General features: G+C 42.8%; 1 protein-coding gene across 1 annotated transcript in view; it reads left to right on the plus strand.

Annotated features, from left to right (window-relative positions):
• Positions 1-20,714, plus strand: part of LOC126278996 (UNC93-like protein MFSD11) — a 222,230-nt gene that overhangs the window by 161,951 nt on the left and 39,565 nt on the right. The window contains exon 2 of the mRNA XM_049979317.1: positions 13,656-13,825. Within this exon, the coding sequence (XP_049835274.1) occupies positions 13,656-13,825 (170 nt within the window). The remainder of the gene's footprint in view (positions 1-13,655; positions 13,826-20,714) is intronic.

Below are 20,714 nucleotides of genomic sequence, written 5' to 3' on the forward strand. Positions count from 1 at the left end.
ATGTTTTTTGGGTGTCCGGATACTTTTGATCACACATGGTCTATGTGAATGTGCATGTAATTTTAGTTTCGGTATGTGTATGTATCACCTTAATTTGTGAAAGTATCACACGTGTTTGATTTGACTGCATCTTTCTTATTATTTCAACGTGCTAGGAAAGATAGTGTTCAGAGAACAGCCACAAATGTCAAAGCAGTTCTCCTGGCCAGACCAAGGAGGACTGTAATAACCGTTTAGCGTCTCTCCAGGTTACTATTGTAACTTCCCTCATTGCTGTGTCACTTGGCCGAATCCCGTCTTGTACGATCGTCAGCAGCATCCATTATGACGAAGTTCCTCAATTGCTATGGATCTTTGGACCTGACCTCTCCATTAATGGGAAGAATATGCCCCTGCCTTCACCGCTTTTCCCAGCCTGGCTCGAACCCAGTTCCCACGCCTGCTATTACGTTAAGATGGATTCGGTCACGGCAAATGCTATACAGATAATTGTGTTCCCAATTTCTAAAACGGTCTGAAACGTACACGTAGATAATAATTTCATTGTACCAGCATAACATGAAGCGACGTTTTAGTCCATAATTCTGTATAAATTTAAAGTAAGTTAATTCTAGCTGACGGTAACAATAACAGCTTAACGAATACGAACCTAGACCTCTCAGAAGTTTCAATATGAAGTTAATACCAGCTTTGTAAAAATATCAACTCGCACACTCAAACGACGTAAACAAGCCTGCAGTTCCCATGTGGCGTTGGTGCAGACTTTTATATGATAGGTGTGTCATGTAAGTCCGGCTTAATGGAATCTATTAGCAAAATAGCAGCTGAAATTAGCGCCACGGTCGACAATGCATGATCACCTTGAAAAATATTTGAAAAATGAAGGAATTCAGACCGATGCTTTGCAATGAATTATCAGAAGACGAAACGGCGCAGCCTGCCGTGTTTTGTAGCTAGAATTACCAAAACCTGTGTCTCGATCGAGTGAGTTGTTTCTTGATAAACGAGCGATACATCGCAGTTCACACTGGAGGAATGGTTTTTTTAACTCCAAGGGAAAGCACTGTTATGTGCACGACTTGGAAAGAAGCTTCAAAAATGGTTCAAATGGCTCTGAGCACTATGGGACTTAACTTCTGAGCCATCAGTCCCCTAGAAATTAGAACTACTTAAACCTAACCTAAGGACATCACACACATCCATGCCCGTGCCAGGATTCGAACCTGCGACCGTAGCGTTCGCGCCGTTCCATGCTGTAGCGCCTAGAACCGCTCAGTCACTCCAGCCGGCGGAAAGAAGCTTACTACATCACATGATACGTCATAACGATACATGTCGGCGCTATTACTTTTCGCTGTGAAGATTTATGTAAATTAGCATTTTTGACATGTTTCAAAAATGGTTAATAACTCAGCTGGAAGACAAGAGGATCATGGTTCATGTCTAAATACATCAGAATAGACGCCCAGTGAACTTTGTATCCGGTTGCTTGCCGAGGCTTGTATTTCTCGCGGGACACTCTGCACAAGCGCCGACGTATCAATTAACATCGCAGGTTTTGATAAGTTTGCTGTTGTGACTTAGTCTCCCGGTTGGTAATTGCAGGAGATAAGACTTTCGTTTCACGTTTGTTTGTGAGGCTGGCATCAAAGAAACCCTTGAGATCAGACTGTGCTACAACTACTTTTACCGAGCGGTATGGCTACACCCTTAGTAGCGCAAGGAAAAAAAAAAAAAGTAAATTTGTGGTAAGATCTTGTGGGACCAAACTGCTGCGGTCACTAGTCCCTAAGTTTACACCCTACGTAATCCAACTTAAACTAAGTTTAATGATAACACACGCGCCCATGCCCGAGGGAGGACTCGAACTTCCGACAGGGGACCTGCGCGTACCGTGACAGGACGCCCGAGACCGCGCGGCCTAGTTCATGGAAAAGGGCGCTAGCCGCTGAAATGCCTCACAGAAATAAGCTAAATTTGACTTTCAGCGGAATCAGCTGGATGTATGGATATTCATCCATCACTGGCATGGACATAATCTTTGGTAGTGTACGCAAGTTCTACAATTACCTGACCAGCTATATACCAAAGTAGCACACGCTCTGTCAGTACGACGGTTCACTCCTGACGTTGGCTGCCATAGTAGTCACTGAAAGCTCCACTATACAAATGAATACGGCGCTGCAAAACCACCGACAAATTTTATCCAGTGTTAGAATTTTATTTATTTCTTCCAAACAACATATAGTAATGATCCTATGCGTCATTCAGCCCTCTTCACGCCCCCCCCCCCCCCCCCCCCCCCGTCACCTCCTACCCCAAACAAACGAGACAAACACGCCAGTTTTAAATCCGTTTCTATGCTATGCTTTCTTGTCAGATTTCTAAGATAGCTATTATTTAAATTTTTTCGGTCTACTATTGTGGAAACAAAGTGTGGCGTATCTCTTTTTCGGGAAAAAGGTTGTTGTGGTAGTTACTAACATACAAAGGGCATTAACATATGGGCCTATGTAGATGTTCATAAGCGAACGCAGGTTATCGATACAGCAAACTCCCGATTATGTGGGCAAATGCGAAACCGAAATTGCTCAGATACCGTAAAGGTTCGGATAATTCGGAATACATATTTCAATTGTAGTAGAACATAATTTTACTTTCACTGCGTAAAGGAGCCTTACTACTTTTTAAGCTTTCATTACGTCCACACTTTCTCTTTGACTGTGTGAAGCAAGTATAGGTGGCAAAAAGATGATGTCCGATTGCATTGGGGGGCCCGATGTGAATGGAACAACAAGATTTCCGATGTGAAGAAATAACACATCAGTTGCGTCAAAAAAAAAACATTTTTTAAGGCAACTGGTGTGCTATGCCTTCACATCGCATTCTTTAAAAACAGTCACTGAAAATGATGAACAAAAATATAAATGACAAGTTTGGTCTTCGCGGCGGGCGGAGACGTGTGAGAGAAATGGTGACGTAATCGGCAGAAACTGCAGCGTTTAACTTCACCACGCAATTTTGACACTACAACTGCTAGTTCGCTGGTGTTTGCAGAATTGGAAAAAAGGCGTAGTCGACATGAAGTGTTACGGACAAACGCGATAAGTGACGAAACCGAACGACGGGCACATTTGGCACCTTTTATTGTGCCATTTACATGCAGTTACCTGTTAGCAGAGCGGTTATCGCCGAGCGTGAACGTGCATCGTTTACCTTTCAGTTCTTGCTCTAAGGGGGATAAGCAAGCTGCTAGCATATTGATGTATAGAATATCTAATAATAAATCAAAACTTAGACATATAGTTCTAAACACGACAGTATATTTACAGTATGCAGCTCATAGTTTTATAGGCTGGTACTTCGGTATTTCTTCCGACACTATATCCATATATTATTTCGATACATCGAGATCCGCCAGTTTTAAATGTCGATAACTTATATTTTTAAAAATATCAATATCCCTACCGCTTGGGAGCTAGAAGCTGTAAGATTCTTACATGGGACCTGCCGCTTGGGGCGGCAAGCAGAGAAAGGTGCCTGAGCGCAACATATCACTATTAGTAGGGAAAACTGATGCGGGTAAAAGTGGAAGAGGAAAAAGGGAGGGTGTCTGGATAGGGAGCGTGATGGCGCCAAATGATAAGTCGCTGGTGTGAAAAAATGTTGTCGAACTGGCCCTGCTACCGACTGAACTATAAGTATGGCAGATATCACTGAAATAATCGGTTTCGGTAACACTGGCTTTTTGCGTCTCCAACCTGACTTAAAACAGTTCAAAATAACTTTATTTCCGACAGTAAGCATAGACATAACACAAAGACAGAAAAATTCTACGTCGTCCTCAGACTTTTGCATCAGACGTTTCAAGTACATAGAGCAAAAATACGAAATAAAATAGGTAAACAAAAGAAAACTTAGTCCGCTCACCATTCGTTGCTTTTCTCGAATAATGAGTTCTATACGACAAACAAATTCTTCAGTACTCTCCTGAGTGTATTTTTTTTAAAATCTCTGTTAAAAGCTCACGTTATGATCTAGGATCATACCATTGTATGGGCTCTATGAGTAATTAGTGTTAAAGGTTGAAATGAAAACTAAGGTTTTAGTATTCAATTTTTTGTGTTTAGTTGTCCGTTTCTTAGGGCTACTAGCAGATAAAGGCACATTATGCACAGCTAATTTCACTGAAAATGATGAACAAAAATATAAATGACAAGTTTGGTCTTTGCGGCGGGCGGAGACGTGTGAGAGAAATGGTGACGTAATCGGCAGAAACTGCAGCGTTTAACTTCACCACGCAATTTTGACACTACAACTGCTAGTTCGCTGGTGTTTGCAGAATTGGAAAAAAGGCGTAGTCGACATGGAGTGTTACGGACAAACGCGATAAGTGACGAAACCGAACGACGGGCACATTTGGCACCTTTTATTGTGCCATTTACATGCAGTTACCTGTTAGCAGAGCGGTTATCGCCGAGCGTGAACGTGCATCGTTTACCTTTCAGTTCTTGCTCTAAGGGGAATAAACAAGCTGCTAGCATATTGATGTATAGAATATCTAATAATAAATCAATACTTAGACATATAGTTCTAAACACGACAGTATATTTACAGTATGCAGCTCATAGTTTTATAGGCTGGTACTTCGGTATTTCTTCCGACACTATATCCATATATTATTTCGATACATCGAGATCCGCCAGTTTTAAATGTCGATAACTTATATTTTTAAAAATATCAATATCCCTACCGCTTGGGAGCTAGAAGCTGTAAGATTCTTACATGGGACCTGCCGCTTGGGGCGGCTAGCAGAGAAAGGTGCCTGAGCGCAAGATTTTTACACAGAACATATCACTATTAGTAGGGAAAACTGACGCGGGTAAAAGTGGAAGAGGAAAAAGGGAGGGTGTCTGGATAGGGAGCGTGATGGCGCCAAATGATAAGTCTCTGGTGTGAAAAAATGTTGTCGAACTGGCCCTGCTACCGACTGAACTATAAGTATGGCAGATATCACTGAAATAATCGGTTTCGGTAACACTGGCTTTTTTCGTCTCCAACCTGACTTAAAACAGTTCAAAATAACTTTATTTCCGACAGTAAGCATAGACATAACACAAAGACAGAAAAATTCTACGTCGTCCTCAGACTTTTGCATCAGACGTTTCAAGTACATAGAGCAAAAATACGAAATAAAATAGGTAAACAAAAGAAAACTTAGTCCGCTCACCATTCGTTGCTTTTCTCGAATAATGAGTTCTATACGACAAAAAAATTCTTCAGTACTCTCCTGAGTGTATTTTTTTAAAATCTCTGTTAAAAGCTCACGTTATGATCTAGGATCATACCATTGTATGGGCTCTATGAGTAATTAGTGTTAAAGGTTGAAATGAAAACTAAGGTTTTAGTATTCAATTTTTTGTGTTTAGTTGTCCGTTTCTTAGGGCTACTAGCAGATAAAGACACATTATGCACAGCTAATTTCTGTTTTTATTGTAAAGTATGTTAAGTTTTTAATTTACGTTGTCGCTGTGCCTTCCTTTGCCTTTCATTATTTCATAGAAAGGACAGAGAATAATGGGCCTTTACTCAAAATTTGTATCGTCCTTTTTCTTTAATTATTTCGAATGAAAATGCTATTTTTAGTCAAATATATTTCTTTACTTTTTAAGTGCATTTGGAATTTAATGGATTTTTTGCTGACAAAACCAAAAATGCTCCTTCAAAAACTTAAAATGAGAAGTTTACATAGTGAACAAAATATGACATTTACTAGGAACATTTACATGGCAAGAGTAAAATCTCAATAATGAATTAATTCATTGCTAATATTTATAGTCCAATATGTTGATAAATAGTCAGTCACTATAATATGTTGATCTATAAGTTGCCTGCTTTCATCGAAAAGAATATCATTCAAAGATCTGTTATGACAGAGACTAAACAAATCACGAAAGATACTGATTATTCAGAACTTTAAAACCAGTATCGGTTTTAACCGGTCGGTTTTTCTCATCCCTACTGGTCTATCCAAGCATTACTCACTGGCGGAAGTGAAGCCGTGAGGTCGGGCCGTTAGTTATGCTTGGACAGCTTATTTCATAGAATACTTTCCCGCGAAAGGCAAATTCCAACCCTGATCCGGCACACAATTTTCATATGCTAGGAAGTTTAAAAACAGTGCCCTTTCCTCTGCCAAGTGAAAATTACTTTTGGAACGGAAAAACATTTTCACGAATGTCAGATGGTGCGACAGGGGTCAGCATTGTCTCCGGCCGATAAAACACGAGTTATGTACATGGTAATCTATTCTAAACAAAAATACTCCTTCTAATTGTAACAGAGTACTTACGAATCCACTTTTTTTATTTTTTCAAATATTGCCAACTGTACATGAACACAATGCAAACCGAATAATGAGCAGCCGGACAACTGGGAGCTTGCTTTGATTGTATTGTGTGAAGAGATACCTGAGATGAGGAACTTTCGCGCTGGACAAGAGATTCGCGATACATGCAAAGCTTCAGACGATTGGAGAAAAGTGCAGGTGAGTCGACTCCTTTATATAAGAAAGGCAAAAGAACGGACCCACAAAACTACAAACGAATATTCCTTACATTGGTTTACTGCAGGATCCTAAAATATTGTCTGCTCGAATATAAAATTTTCTTGAAACTGAGAAGTTTAGGTCCACTAATCAGCATGGTTTTAGAAAGCATCGCTCGTGCGAAACACAGCTTGCCTTTTTCTCGCATGATACACTGCTAACTATGGGTGAAGGGCAACAGGCAGATCACATATTTCTAGATACCGGAAAAGCATTTGACACGGTGCCCCATTGCAGGCTGTTAACGAAGGTACGTGCTTACGGAATAGGCTACGATATATGCGACTGCCTACCCCCATGAACCATGGACCTTGCCGTTGGTGGGGAGGCTTGCGTGCCTCAGCAATACAGCTAGCCGTACCGTAGGTGCAACCACAACGGAGGGGTATCTGTTGAGAGGCCATACAAACGTGTGGTTCCTGAAGAGGGGCAGCAGCCTTTTCAGTAGTTGCAGGGGCAACAGTCTGGATGATTGACTGATCTGGCCTTGTAACAATAACCAAAACGGCCTTGCTGTGCTGGTACTGCGAACGGCTGAAAGCAAGGGGAAACTACGGCCGTAATTCTTCCCGAGGGCATGCAGCTTTACTGTATGATTAAATGATGATGGCGTCCTCTTGGGTAAAATATTCCGGAGGTAAATAGTCCCCCATTCGGATCTCCGGGCGGGGACTACTCAAGAGGACGTCGTTATCAGGAGAATGAAAACTGGCGTTCTACGAATCGGAGTGTGGAATGTCAGATCCCTTAATCGGACAGGTAGGTTAGAAAATTTAAAAAGGGAAATGGATAGGTTAAAGTTAATTATAGTGGGAATTAGTGAAGTTCGGTGGCAGGAGGAACAAGACTTTTGGTCAGGTGAATACAGGGTTATAAATACAAAATCAAATAGGGGTAATGCAGGAGTAGGTTTAATAATGAATAAAGAAATAGTAATACGGGTAAGCTACTACCAACAGCATAGTGAACGCATTATTGTGGCCAAGATAGACATGAAGCCCATGCCTACTACAGTAGTACAAATTTATATGCCAACTAGCCCTGCAGATGATGAAGAAATTGATGAAATATATGATGAGATAAAAGAAATTATTCAGGTAGTGAAGGGAGACGAAAATTTAATAGTCATGGGTGACTGGAATTCGTCAGTAGGAAAAGGGAGAGAAGGAAACATAGTGGGTGAATATGGATTGCGGGAGAGAAATGAAAGAGGAAGCAGTCTGGTAGAATTTTGCACAGAGCATAACTTAATCATAGCTAACACTTGGTTCAAGAATAATAAAAGCAGGTTGTACACATGGTAGATTCCTGGAGATTAAAACTGAAGAAACTGCAAAAATGTGGGAGTTCAAGGAGATGGGACCAGGATAAACTGAAAGAACCAGAGGTTGTACAGAGTTTCAGGGAGAGCATAAAGGAACAATTGACAGGAATGGGGGAAAGAAATACAGTAGAAGAAGAATGGGTAGCTCTGAGGGATGAAACAGTGAAGGCAGCAGAGGATCAAGTAGGTAAAAAGATGAGGGCAAGTAGAAATCCTTGGGAAACAGAAGAAATATTGAATTTAATTGATGAAATGAGAAAATATAAAAATGCAGTAAATGAAGCAGGCAAAAAGGAATACAATCCTCTCAAAAATGAGATCGACAGGAAGTGCAAAATGGCTAAGCAGGGATGGCTAGAGGACAAATGCAAGGATGTAGAAGCTTATCTCACTAGGGGTAAGATAGATACTGCCTACAGGAAAATTAAAGAACCTTTGGAGATAAGAGAACCACTTGTATGAACATCAAGAGCTCAGATGGAAACCCAGTTCTAAGCAAAGAGGGGAAAGCAGAAAGGTAGGAGTAGTATATAGAGGTTCTATACAAGGGCGATGTACTTGAGGACAATATTATGGAAATGGAATAGGATGTAGATGAAGATGAAATGGGAGATACGATATTGCGTAAAGAGTTTGACAGAGCACTGAAAGACCTGAGTCGAAACAAGGCCCCCGGAGTAGACAACATTCCATTAGAACTACTGACGGCCTTGGGAGAGCCAGTCCTGACAAAACTCTACCATCTGGTGAGCAAGATGTATGACACAGGCGAAATACCCTCAGACTTCAAGAAGAATATAATAATTCCAATCCCAAGGAAAGCAGGTGTTGACAGATGTGAAAATTACTGAACAATCAGTTTAATAAGCTGCAAAATACTAACACGAATTCTTAACAGATGAATGGAAAAACTAGTAGAAGCCGACCTCGGGGATGATCAGTTTGGATTCCGTAGAAATATTGGAACACGTAAGGCAATATAACCTTACGACTTTTATTAGAAGAAAGATTAAGGAAAGGCAAACCTACGTTTCTAGCATTTGTAGACTCAGAGAAAGCTTTTGACAATGTTGACTGGAATACTCTCTTTCAAATTCTGAAGGTGGCAGGCGTAAAATACAGGGACCGAAAGGCTATTTACAATTTGTACAGAAACCAGATGGCAGTCATAAGAGTCGAGGGGCGTGAGAGGGAAGCAGTGGCTGGGAAGGGAGCGAGACAGGGTTGTAGCCTCTCCCCGATGTTATTCAATCTGTATATTGAGCAAGCAGCAAAGGAAACAAAAGAAAAATTCGGAGTATGTATTAAAGTCCATGGAGAAGAAATAAAAACGTTGGGGTTCGCCGGAGACATTGTAATTCTGTCAGAGACAGCAAAGGACTTGGAAGAGCAGTTGAAAGGAATGGACAGTGTCTTGAAAGAAGGATATAAGATGAACATCAACAAAAGCAAAACGAGGATAATGGAATGTAGTCGAATTAAGTCGGGTGATGCTGAGGGAATTAGATTAGGAAATGAGACACTTAAAGTAGTAAAGGAGTTTTGCTATGTGGGGAGTAAAATAACTGATGATGGTCGAAGTAGAGAGGATATAAAATGTAGACTGGAAATGGCAAGGAGAGTGTTTCTGAAGAAGAGAAATTTGTTAATATCGAATATAGATTTATGTATCAGGAAGTCGTTTATGAAAGTATTTGTATGGAATGTAGCCATGTATGGAAGTGAAACTTGGACGATAAATAGTTTAGACAAGAAGAGAATAGAAGCTTTCGACATGTGGTGCTACAGAAGAATGCTGAAGATTAAATGGGTAGATCACATAACTAATGAGGTATTGAATAGAATTGGGGTGAAGAGGAGTTTGTGGCACAACTTGACAATAAGAAGGGACCGGTTGGTAGGACATGTTCTGAGACATCAAGGGATCACAAATTTAGCATTGGAGGGCAGCGTGGAGGGTAAAAATCGTAGAGGGAGACCAAGAGATGAATAAACTAAATAGATTCAGAAGGATGTAGGTTGCAGTAGGTACTGGGAGATGAAGCAGCTTGCACAGGATAGAGTAGCATGGAGAGCTGCACCAAACCAGTCTCAAGACTGAAGACCACAAGAACAACAAGATGCGACTGACTCAAAGGCTTCTTAAGTAACAGAGCCCAGTATGTTGCCCTCGACAGCGAGTGTCCATCAGAGACAAGGGTCATGAGTGCCACAGGGATGCGTGAAGGACCACTAGTATTTTTTTATATACATAAATGACGTGGCGGACGACTGCAGTTGTTCGCTGATGATGCTGTGGTGTACAAGAAGCTGTTGAACTTCAGTAACTGTAGGAGGATACAAGATGACATAGACAAAATTTCTAGGTGTGTGATGAATGGCAGCCAGTTCTAAATGTGGAAATATGTTAGTTAATGTGGACGAGTAGGAAAAACAAAGCTTTAATGTTTGGATATTGCACTAGTAGTGTCCTGCTTGACGCAGTCGCGTTGTTCAAATATCTGGGCGTTAAGTTGAAAAAGCGATATGAAACGGAACATTGCCGATTATGGTACGGGAGGCGAATGGTCGAATTTGGAGAATTTTGGGAAAGCGTGTTCAACTGTAAAGGTGACCACATAAAGGACAAAAGTGCGACCTATTCTTGAGTAATGCTGGAGTGTTTCGAATCCAGACCAGGTCGGATTGAAAGAAGACATTGAACCAATTGAGAGGCGAGCTGCTACATTACTGAACATTAAAACTGCTACGCCAAGAAGAAATGCAGATAATAAACGTGTATTCAGTGGACTAATATATTGTACTAGAACTGACATGAGATTAAATTTTCACGCAATTTGGGTGCATTGATCCTGAGAAATCAGTACCCAGAAAAACCACCTCGGCCTTGAGACGCCTGGGCATTGAGTCAAACAGAGCTTGGATGGCGAGTAGAGGTAGAGCTGACCATGCAGTTTCAGTACGATACCACAGTTCATCAAGAGTAGTGACTGGCGTATTGTGACGAGCGAGTTGGTCGGCCACCATTGACCAGACGGTTTCAATTGGTGAGAGATCTGGAGAATGTGCTGGCCAGAGCAGCAGTCGAACATTTTCTGTATCCAGAAAGGCCCGCACAGAACCTGCAACATGCGGTCGTGCATTATCCTGCTGAAATGTAGGGTTTCGCAGGGATCGAATGAAGGGTAGAGCCACGGGTCGTAACACGTCTCTGAAATGTAACATCCGCTTTGCAAAGTGTCGTCAATGCGAACAAGAGGTGACCGAGACGTGTAACCAATGGTACCCCATACCATCACACCGGGTGTTACGCCAGTATGGCGATGACGAATACACGCTTCCAATGTGCGTTTACCGCGATGTCGCCAAACACGGATGCGACCGTCATGATGCTGTAAACAGAACATGGATTCATCCGAAAAAATGACGTTTTGCCATTCGTGCACTCAGGTTCGTCCATGAGTACACCATCGCAGGCGCTCCTGTCTGTGATGCAACGTCAAGGATAACCGCAAGCCAAGGTCTCCGAGCTGATAGTCCATGCTGCTGCAAACGTCGTCGAACTGTTCGTGCAGATGGTTGTTGTCTTGCAAACGTCCCTATCTGTTGACTCAGGGATCGAGAGGTGGCTGCACGATCCGTTACAGCCATGCGGATAAGATGCCTGTCATCTCGACTGCTAGTGATACGAGGCCGTTGGGATCCAGAACGGCGTTCCGTGTTACCCTGCTGAACCCACCGATTCCATAATCTGCTAACAGTCATTGGATCTCGACCAACTCCAGCAGTAATGTCGCGATACGATAAACCGTAATCGCTATAGGCTACTATCCGACCTTTATCAAAGTCAGAAACGTGATGGTACGCATTTCTCCTGCTTACACGAGGCATCACAACAACGTTTCACCGGGAAACGCCGGTCAACTGCTGTTTGTGTATGAGAAATCGGTTGGAAATGTTCCTCATGTCAACAGGTTGTGGGTGTCGCCACCGGCGCCAACCTTTTGTGAATGCTCTGAAAAGCTAATCATTTGCATATCAGAGCATCTTCTTCCTGTCGGTTAAATTTCGCGTCTGTAGCACGTCATCTTCGTGGTGCAGCAATTTTAATGGCCAGTACTGTAGATTTGTTAACATTAGGCTCCGTCAGCATGCTAGTGTTGCGGATATGCTTCGGGGGCTCAAGTGGTAATCCCTGGAGGGAAGAAGACTTTAATTTCCAAAAACACTACTGAGAAAGTTTAGAGAACTGGCGTTTAAAGCTGACTGCACAATGATTCTCCTGCCGCCAAGATACATTTCACGTAAGGACCACGCAGATAAGATTAGAGGAATGAGGGCTTGTATAGATGGTCGTTTTTTCTTGCTCTATTTTTGAGTGGAACAGGGTAGGAAGTAACCAGTAGTGGCACAAGATGTCCTGCGTCACGCACACTATGGTGGCTCGCGGAGTTTGCATATAGGTGTTGCTTGACGCTATGTAGCGACACTTGGTGAGGTTTCTGGGTGGTTACAAGAAGTATTGTACCCCGGACCAACTTTTTAAAATTAAATTTACTGAGATTTTAGACCGCCATTCAGATTTTATTACTGTTTACACGGATGGGTCTAAACAGGGGGATTTTATGGGCTGCTCTCCTGTGTTTCCCGATACTGTCAGTAGGATAGGGCTCCCAGAGCAGTTCTCAGTTTACTATGCAGAACTGTTTGCCATTCTGAAAGCATTTGTGCATATGCGACGACATCATGGCAAGAAATTCATAAACTGCTCCGATTCCCAAAGTGCTCTACACGCTCTTGAACAGATGTACCCAGCAGATCGGATGGTGCAAGAAGTGCACGACGCACTCCTGCTCTTGCAAAAGCAGGGTAAGGATGTAATTTTCTGCTGGGCTCTAGGGCACGTAGGAATTCCTGGAAATGAACTTGCATACGTGGCTGCTACCAAGGAGGCTTGCTCCATCCCACCTGCTGCTCGCTATTCCGTACCCCTGCGGGCAATAACATCATTCGTGACTCGGAAGGTCATGCGTTGGTGGGAAGCTCAGTGGCTGGAAGTGAGGGATAAGTTGCGAGCGGTGAAGGATTCTGTCCGACCGTGGCTGACCTCCTTCCGACAACGACGAGCTGAGGAAGTAGCCCTTACACGGCTTCTAATAGGACATTGTCCATTGACACTTGGTTTTCTGTTACGTCGTGAGGAGCCACCAACGTGTCAGACATGTGGGACACAGCTGTCGATACGACATATTTTAACCGAGTGTGTTTTATATGCGGGTTTGAGGGAAGATGTAAGTTTCCCACCAGATCTGCCCTTCCTTTTAACCAATAATGAGGCGACTGTGGCTAGAATTATACGTTTTTGTGTGATGCCCGGACTTCTTCCCAAAATATTGGGATTGAGATCTTAATGTGCTGTAAAGTGGTTTGGTCACCCATTATTTGAAAGCGGTCATCCAGCCACAATTAATTATCTTTACCTGTTTTGTACTGGTATTTTATTTTTAGTTTTATCTACCTGTTTTGATGTGGTGTGTCCAATCTTGAAATTTGAGCATTTACAATTCTCGCGAAGATCGGCTCTGAATTGATCCTTGTTTAACAGATCTTGGCTGCACTCGTCAACATTTATTTTGGGAACGGGCGCTGATAACGTCCATCATCATCATTGGCCATGGTAAGTGGGAGAGCCTGCCTACACCTGTTCATGTTCTCTGTCTGCAGAAAACCGTACTGGACAGCATCCAAGCAGACGACCCGGAGTTCCGTGGGGATGGCTACACCAGCCTGGCAGTCATCTACGCTGTGTTCGCCGTTTGCAACTGGCTAGCGCCGTCCATCATCAGCGTGGTGGGGCCGCGTCTAACCATGGTCATCGGCGGCATCACATACGCGTGAGTCTCGACACCCCACTGCCAAAACACCACACGTCCTCTGGCTGAAAGGCTGCCGACACCAGTTATGTAACTACTAGCGTCTAGCGCCTCCTTTTCCGAACTGCATAGCATACAGGGTATTACAAAAAGGTACGGCCAAACTTTCAGGAAACATTCCTCACACACAAATAAAGAAAAGATTTTATGTGGACATGTGTCCGGAAACGCTTAATTTCCATGTTAGAGCTTATTTTAGTTTCGACAGTATGTACTGTACTTCCTCGATTCACCGCCAGTTGGCCCAATTGAAGGAAGGTAATGTTGACTTCGGTGCTTGTGTTGACATGCGACTCATTGCTCTACAGTACTAGCATCAAGCACATCAGTACGTAGCGTCAACAGGTTAGTGTTAGTCACGAACGTGGTTTTGCAGTCAGTGCAATGTTAACAAATGCGGAGTTGGCAGATGCCCATTTGATGTATGGATTAGCACGGGCCAATAGCCGTGGCGCGGTACGTTTGTATCGAGAAAGATTTCCAGATGAAGGTGTCCCGACAGGAAGACGTTCGAAGCAATTGATCGGCGTCTTAGGGAGCACGGAACATTCCAGCCTATGACTCGCGACTGTGGAAGACCTAGAACGACGAGGACACATGCAATGGACGAGGCAATTCTTCGTGCAGTTGACGATAACCCTAATGTCAGCGTGACACCCTGTATAACCTTCAAAGAATACACTGTTCACCAGAACATTACGACCATCGACCTAATATTGATACAAAACCGTCCAGGAGATAGCAGCGTCATCTGGTGGAAAATGGCTGCTTTTCAGACACGTACACAGTTCATGTAGCATCAGTGAGCGTGCTGTCCCTGTGTAGAATAGGGAGGGTGTGCGATCTATCTGAGTTTGAGCGAGGGAAAATTGTGAAGGCCCAGAGAGGCTCGGCAGGAGAGTTCCGGAAACTGCACGACTTGCCAGGTGTTAGAGTACTAGTGTGGTGAGTCTCTTCAACAAGGTGGCACGTCCAGATGTTGTGGGGCTGGGCAGCCATCCCTCTTTACATATGTCAGACGTTGTAGACCAGACAGGCTGATAAAACAGGACTGGCGGTGAACTGTGTTGGAACTAATATCGGACTTCAATGCTTCGCAGAGTACAAGTGTCTCTGAACACACAGTGCACCAAACACTCCTAATGATGGGCCTCCGCAGCCGACGACCCGTGCGTGCCGATGATAACACCACAACATCGGCAACTGTAACTGAAATGGGCGTGTGACAATTGGCACTGGATGTTGCCACTGTGGCAGAGCATCGCATGCTCTGATGAATCCTGATACCTTTTTGTCATGTTGACGGGAGGGCGCGAATCCGTCGTCTTCCAGGGCAACAGCTGCTTGACACCTGTATTAGGGGAAGGAGAAACCTGCTGGCAGCTCCATTATGCTCTTTGGAACATTCACTCAGGCATCTGTGGGTCCAGTGGAGCTGGTGCAAGGCACTATGACAGCCAAGGAGTATTGTACACTGTTTGCAAATCATGTACACCCTTTCACGACGATCATATTTCTCGATGGCAGTGTCATTTTTCAACGCGATAATGCATCATCTCACAAGGCCAGGAGTGTGATGGAGTGGATCGAGGAATACAGTGGAGAATTCCAATTGATGTGCTGCCCCCCACCCAATCTGAACCCGATCAAACACACCTGGGATGTGATTGAACATACACCTCCCCCACCCCAGAATTTACAGCAACTAGGTGACTTGCGTATGCAGATGTGGTACCAGTTCTCCCCATGCCATGATGCATCGCCACTGTCATTCATGTAAAAGTTGGACATTCCGGCTGTTAGCTAGATACTCATAATTTTCTGGTTTATCAGTGAACATTACACTATATTTTGGTACCCTGAAGGTGGAATTGGCCCCATTCTCAGTGAAAAGTGGTAGAGCTATATCTTCCAGTGGGTATTCTAGATCACTCTAAAGTTATTTATTCGAGTTTATATTAGGGTTCTGGACAAGTGACAACATTATAAATGGTTTTGAACGTTTGTTCAAAAAGAAACCATAATGTTTTTTGCTAATGTTTCTATTCAACTTCTTTCATTCAATGTATTGCCCTAGTATACCAGTACATTTTCCCTAGTGTTGTGTCTGCTTTGCTATGTAGTCCTGCAGAATTACCAGATGGATTCTTCTGGATGTCTCCGATAGTGATGAAATGGCATTCTTTCAATACAGATTTCAATTCTGAAAACAAGAATGTCACAGAGAGTGAGATTTGCGTGGAGTTCCTTGTAGAGGTTAGTCATCTGATTTTTTTTCCACAAGAGACTTCAACTAGCAAAGCTGAGTAGGCAGCTGTGCTGTCATGGTGAGTATTCATCAGAAACGTGGGTATCATCAGGAGTGCCTCAGCGAAGTGTGAGAGGACCGCTTTTATTTTCTACAGCGTGATAATTATTGAACTATATGAAATGAACGTCATAGTTTGAGTTAGGACGATCAAACTGCACGATTGGCCACGGGGCGTGATGGGAATTAGTATGCACTGTATGGTTTGGTTTAGCAATGAAGCCCACTCTCACTTGGGTAGGTTCGTCAATAAGCAAAATCGGCGCATTTGGGGGACTGAGAGTCTGCATTTCGTGGCTGAGAAGTCTCTTCACCCTCATTGGGCGACTGTATGGTGTGCAATGTCCAGTCAAGGAATAATCGGACCAATATTCCTTGATGGCATGGTGGCTGTTGAATAGTACATTAAGGTTTTGGAAGATAATTTCATCCCCCTTATACAACGTGACCCTGATTTTGACAAGATGTGGTTCATGCAAGACGGAGCTGGACGTCATTGAAGCAAAAAAGTGTTTGGGTATCCTGGAGCCAGAATGCAGTCCCCAAAGTGCTCCTCCAGGACTTCAGAGGCCCCTGGCATGGGCCTCGATTGGCCGCCATATTCTCCAGATCTGAACATATGTGGCTCCTTTTTGAGGGGCTATATTAAAGACAAGGTATACAGCAATAACCCCAAGACCATTGCTGAGCTGAAAACAGCCATTCAGGAGGGCATCGACAGCATCGATTTGGCGACACTTCAGCTGGTTGTGCAGAATTTCGCTGTTCGTGTGCACCACATCGTCGCCAATGATGGCAGGGATATCGAACATGTCGTACCCAAAATCTGAATGTCTACAGTGACATTTACAAGTTGAATAAAGCGTGTGCACACCGTAGTTTGTAAGTAATTTACATTTTCTTTCATATAGTTCAATATTTGTCACCTTGTATATACATAAATGATCTGTTGGACAGCGTAAGCAGCAGTATGCGGTTGTTTACTGATGATGATGTGGAGTACAATAAGGTATTGAACTTCATTGGTGTAGGAGGTTTAAGGTTGCAAGTGTAGTAGGAAAGGCGAATGGTAAACTTTGGTTTATTGCTAGAATTTTGGGAAAGTGTGGTTCACCTGTAAAGGAGACCACACATAGGATGCTACTGCAGCCCATTGTTCAGCACTGTTAGTGTTTGGGATGCAAGCCTGGTCAGAGTAAACGAAGACATCGAAGCAGTTCAGAGGCAGGCTGTGAGTTTTGTTAATGATAAGTTTGGACAACATGCAAGTATTACAGATATGCTTCGGGGACTCAAATGATCATCTCTGGAAAGAAGGCAATGTTCTTATTGAGGAGCACTGTTATGAAAATTTAGAGAACTGGCATTTGAAGCTGACTGCAGAACGATTCTACTGCCGCCAACATAGATTTCACGTAAGAACCATGAAGATAAGATTAGAGGGATTAGGGCTTGTACAGAGGCATCTAGGTAGCCATTTTTCCCTCGCTCTTTTTGTGAGTGGAACAGAAAAAGAAATGACTAGTAGTGGTACAGGGTGCCCTTCGCCATGCACTATACAGCGGCTTGCACAGTATCTATGTAGATGAACATGTGGATGAAGGTACTGTGAGGTTTTGTAAGACAAGTGCACTCTCTTTGCAAATTTCCTCATGCAGCCTTTCCAATTCCCTTGTGTATGGTAATGACAGTTGATGATTTCAACTTGAAGACACAAACTGTAGGTATATAAGCAGGAGTCTGTGGAAATAAAAAAGGTAACTGAGCACCACTTAGACATTTGATGTTCTTTTTTTTTGGGGGGGGGGGGGACAGGGCACTTGGAGGTCACCTTTGACAACCTACTCTGCTACTTTGAGAACTGTGGGATGCCTGTTACTCATTCAATACCTCTCACTCATTTGAATTTATGATTGTGTGCATTTAAGTTTTGTCGTCATCAGCTTGTTCAAAGAGTTTTTTGAAAACTTTTGCTGAATGTTCCTTTTAGTCTTTGATCACAAAATGAGGAACAAACTATGCCTCAGATCCTTGTATGTTCATGACATGAAACACTTCGTATTCTGATGTATTCCGCAAGTTCTCAAACAGATGACAGTTCAAACACAGTATGTTCTTGGTTTTCCAACATTAAGTGCTACCAGTCAAGGTAAAATACCTTCCTCGAGGCATGCCAACTTAGTGAGATACATCAACCTTTGGATCAGGAAAAACTGTTGTTAAAACTGCATTTCACATATTGCCTGTAAGCATGTTTCAATGGGTGTCACTCTCATCATCTTCTGGCGAAATGTTGAGATTGTGTGGTTGTCCCATACAGTTTCCTGAGTGACCGCTGTGTCTCCCACCCCTTCCGCCATTCACAAGATTCAGTAACTTGTGGTGAAAGTCATGGATCACCATCGACTCTCAGTGTGTTCATTCTTACTGAGACTTACAAAGCATCATTTGTGTGTGTGTTTCTGAAGTGTGGCTGCTAATGCCAGATTCTGTTTCCAACTTGACTGGTAGCTCTTATCACTGACATAAAACTCCATGACAATCTCATCAACAATTGATTGCTTGATTACACTCCCCCAAAAGTGACTAGCTCAGCACGGAATGATAGATGTATATTTAATTATATATGACTCAGGTGAATGTGATGGCCTCCATCGACTTCTGTAGTCAGGTATTATAATGTATCAGATAGAATTCAGCTCCATACATATGAGTAAGTGAACTTACTTTTGTGAGGTATCGTCCATACACACTGCAGCTACTGTAGTATTCGAAGGAAAATGGGCACATGCGTACAAGCTCTCAACATGATGTTAACACATCTACATCTACATCTACATGACTACTCTGAAAATCACTCTTAAGTGCCTACCAGAGGGTTCATCAGACCACTTTTATTCTCTGCCCCCCTCCCTCGTGTCACAGTCTAACAGTGTTTGGGGAAACAAACATTTAGATCTTCCTGTATGAGCCCTGATTTCTCTCATTTTATTACATTATCATTTGTCACTGTGCAGGTGGGTGTCTACAAAATTCTCAGATGAGATTGTTGGGGACTGAAATTTCATGAAAAGATCTCACTGTATCAAAAAACACCTTTGTTTCAATGATTGTCACCCCAAATCATGTATTATATGCGTGACTCACTCTCCACTGTTTCACAATAATACAAATTGAGATGCTCTTCTTTGAACTTTTTTGATGTCCTCCATCAACCCTATCTAGTAAGGATCCCATACTGCACAGCAGTAGTCTAGCAGAGGACTGACAAGTATGGTGCAGGCAGTCTCATTAGTAGACCTGTTGTCTGTTCTAAGTGTTCTGCAAATAAAACAGTCTTTGGTTTGCCTTCTTCACAGCTTTATCCATGTGATCAAAGAGTAAACTGGAGCCATGGCAGGCTGATTTCCATAATGCTGGCATGTCTTCAGCATCTTGTTGGGATGAGAGAGTTGGGTATGTGGCAAGAATCACCCTATGGACTAAACTGTCACACATCTGTGATCATGTTAGATAAGTGAGTCCACCAGCATGATGGGTAGGACACAGGATGTACTGAGCCATGTGGTCAGCACCAGTTTGAAGTTGCATGGGCCTCTTTGCACTGGTGAAACTGGATGGGGGGAATTTGAGCACTAACTTCCCCAATGGTAAAAGTTCCTTCATCATAAAACAGAAATACGGGTTTTGGGCCAATGCCAACTTATTGCATGTAGCACTGATGCTGACCACATATTGTTGTTCTTGTTATCACTAGGTGGGAAGAATAAGTTATCTAATGTCCCAGGGTTTTATCATCACTCAGATTACCAGTAATCAGAACTGAAAACTACCTTGAGCAGTTAAACAGAGAACCGACTCATGGCGATAACATATTAGACCTTCTGGTGACAAACAGCCCCGAACTATTTGAAACAGTTAACGCAAAACAGGGAATCAGCGGTCATAAAGCAGTTACTGCATCAATGATTTCAGCCGTAAATAGAAATATTAAAAAAGGTAGGAAGATTTTTCTGTTTAGCAAAAGTGACAAAAAGCAGATTGCAGAGTACCTGACGGCTCAACACAAAAGTTAGTTTTGTCTCAAGTACAGATAGTGTTCAGGATCTGTGAAAAAAGTTCAAAACCATCGTACAATATGCGTTAGATGAGTATGTGCCAAGCAATATCGTAAGAGACGGAAAATAGCCACCGTGGTACAACAACCAAGTTAGCAAACTGCTGCGTAAGCAAAGGGAACTTCACAGCAAACATAAACATAGCCAGAGCCTTGCAGGCAAACAAAAATTCTGCGAAGTGAAATGTAGTGTGAGGAGGGCTATGCGAGAGGCGTTGAATGAATTCGAAAGTAAAGTTCTATGTACTGACTTGGCAGAAAATCCTAAGAAATTTTAGTCTTATGTCAAAGCAGTAGGTGGATCAAAACAAAATGTCCAGACACTCTGTGACCAAAATGGTACTGAAACAGAGGATGACAGACTAAAGTCTGAAATACTAAATGTCTTTTTCCAAAGCTGTTTCACAGAGGAAGACTGCACTGTA

Source organism: Schistocerca gregaria, chromosome 6, assembly GCF_023897955.1.
Source record: "Schistocerca gregaria isolate iqSchGreg1 chromosome 6, iqSchGreg1.2, whole genome shotgun sequence".
Classification (NCBI taxonomy): Eukaryota; Metazoa; Arthropoda; class Insecta; order Orthoptera; family Acrididae; genus Schistocerca; species Schistocerca gregaria.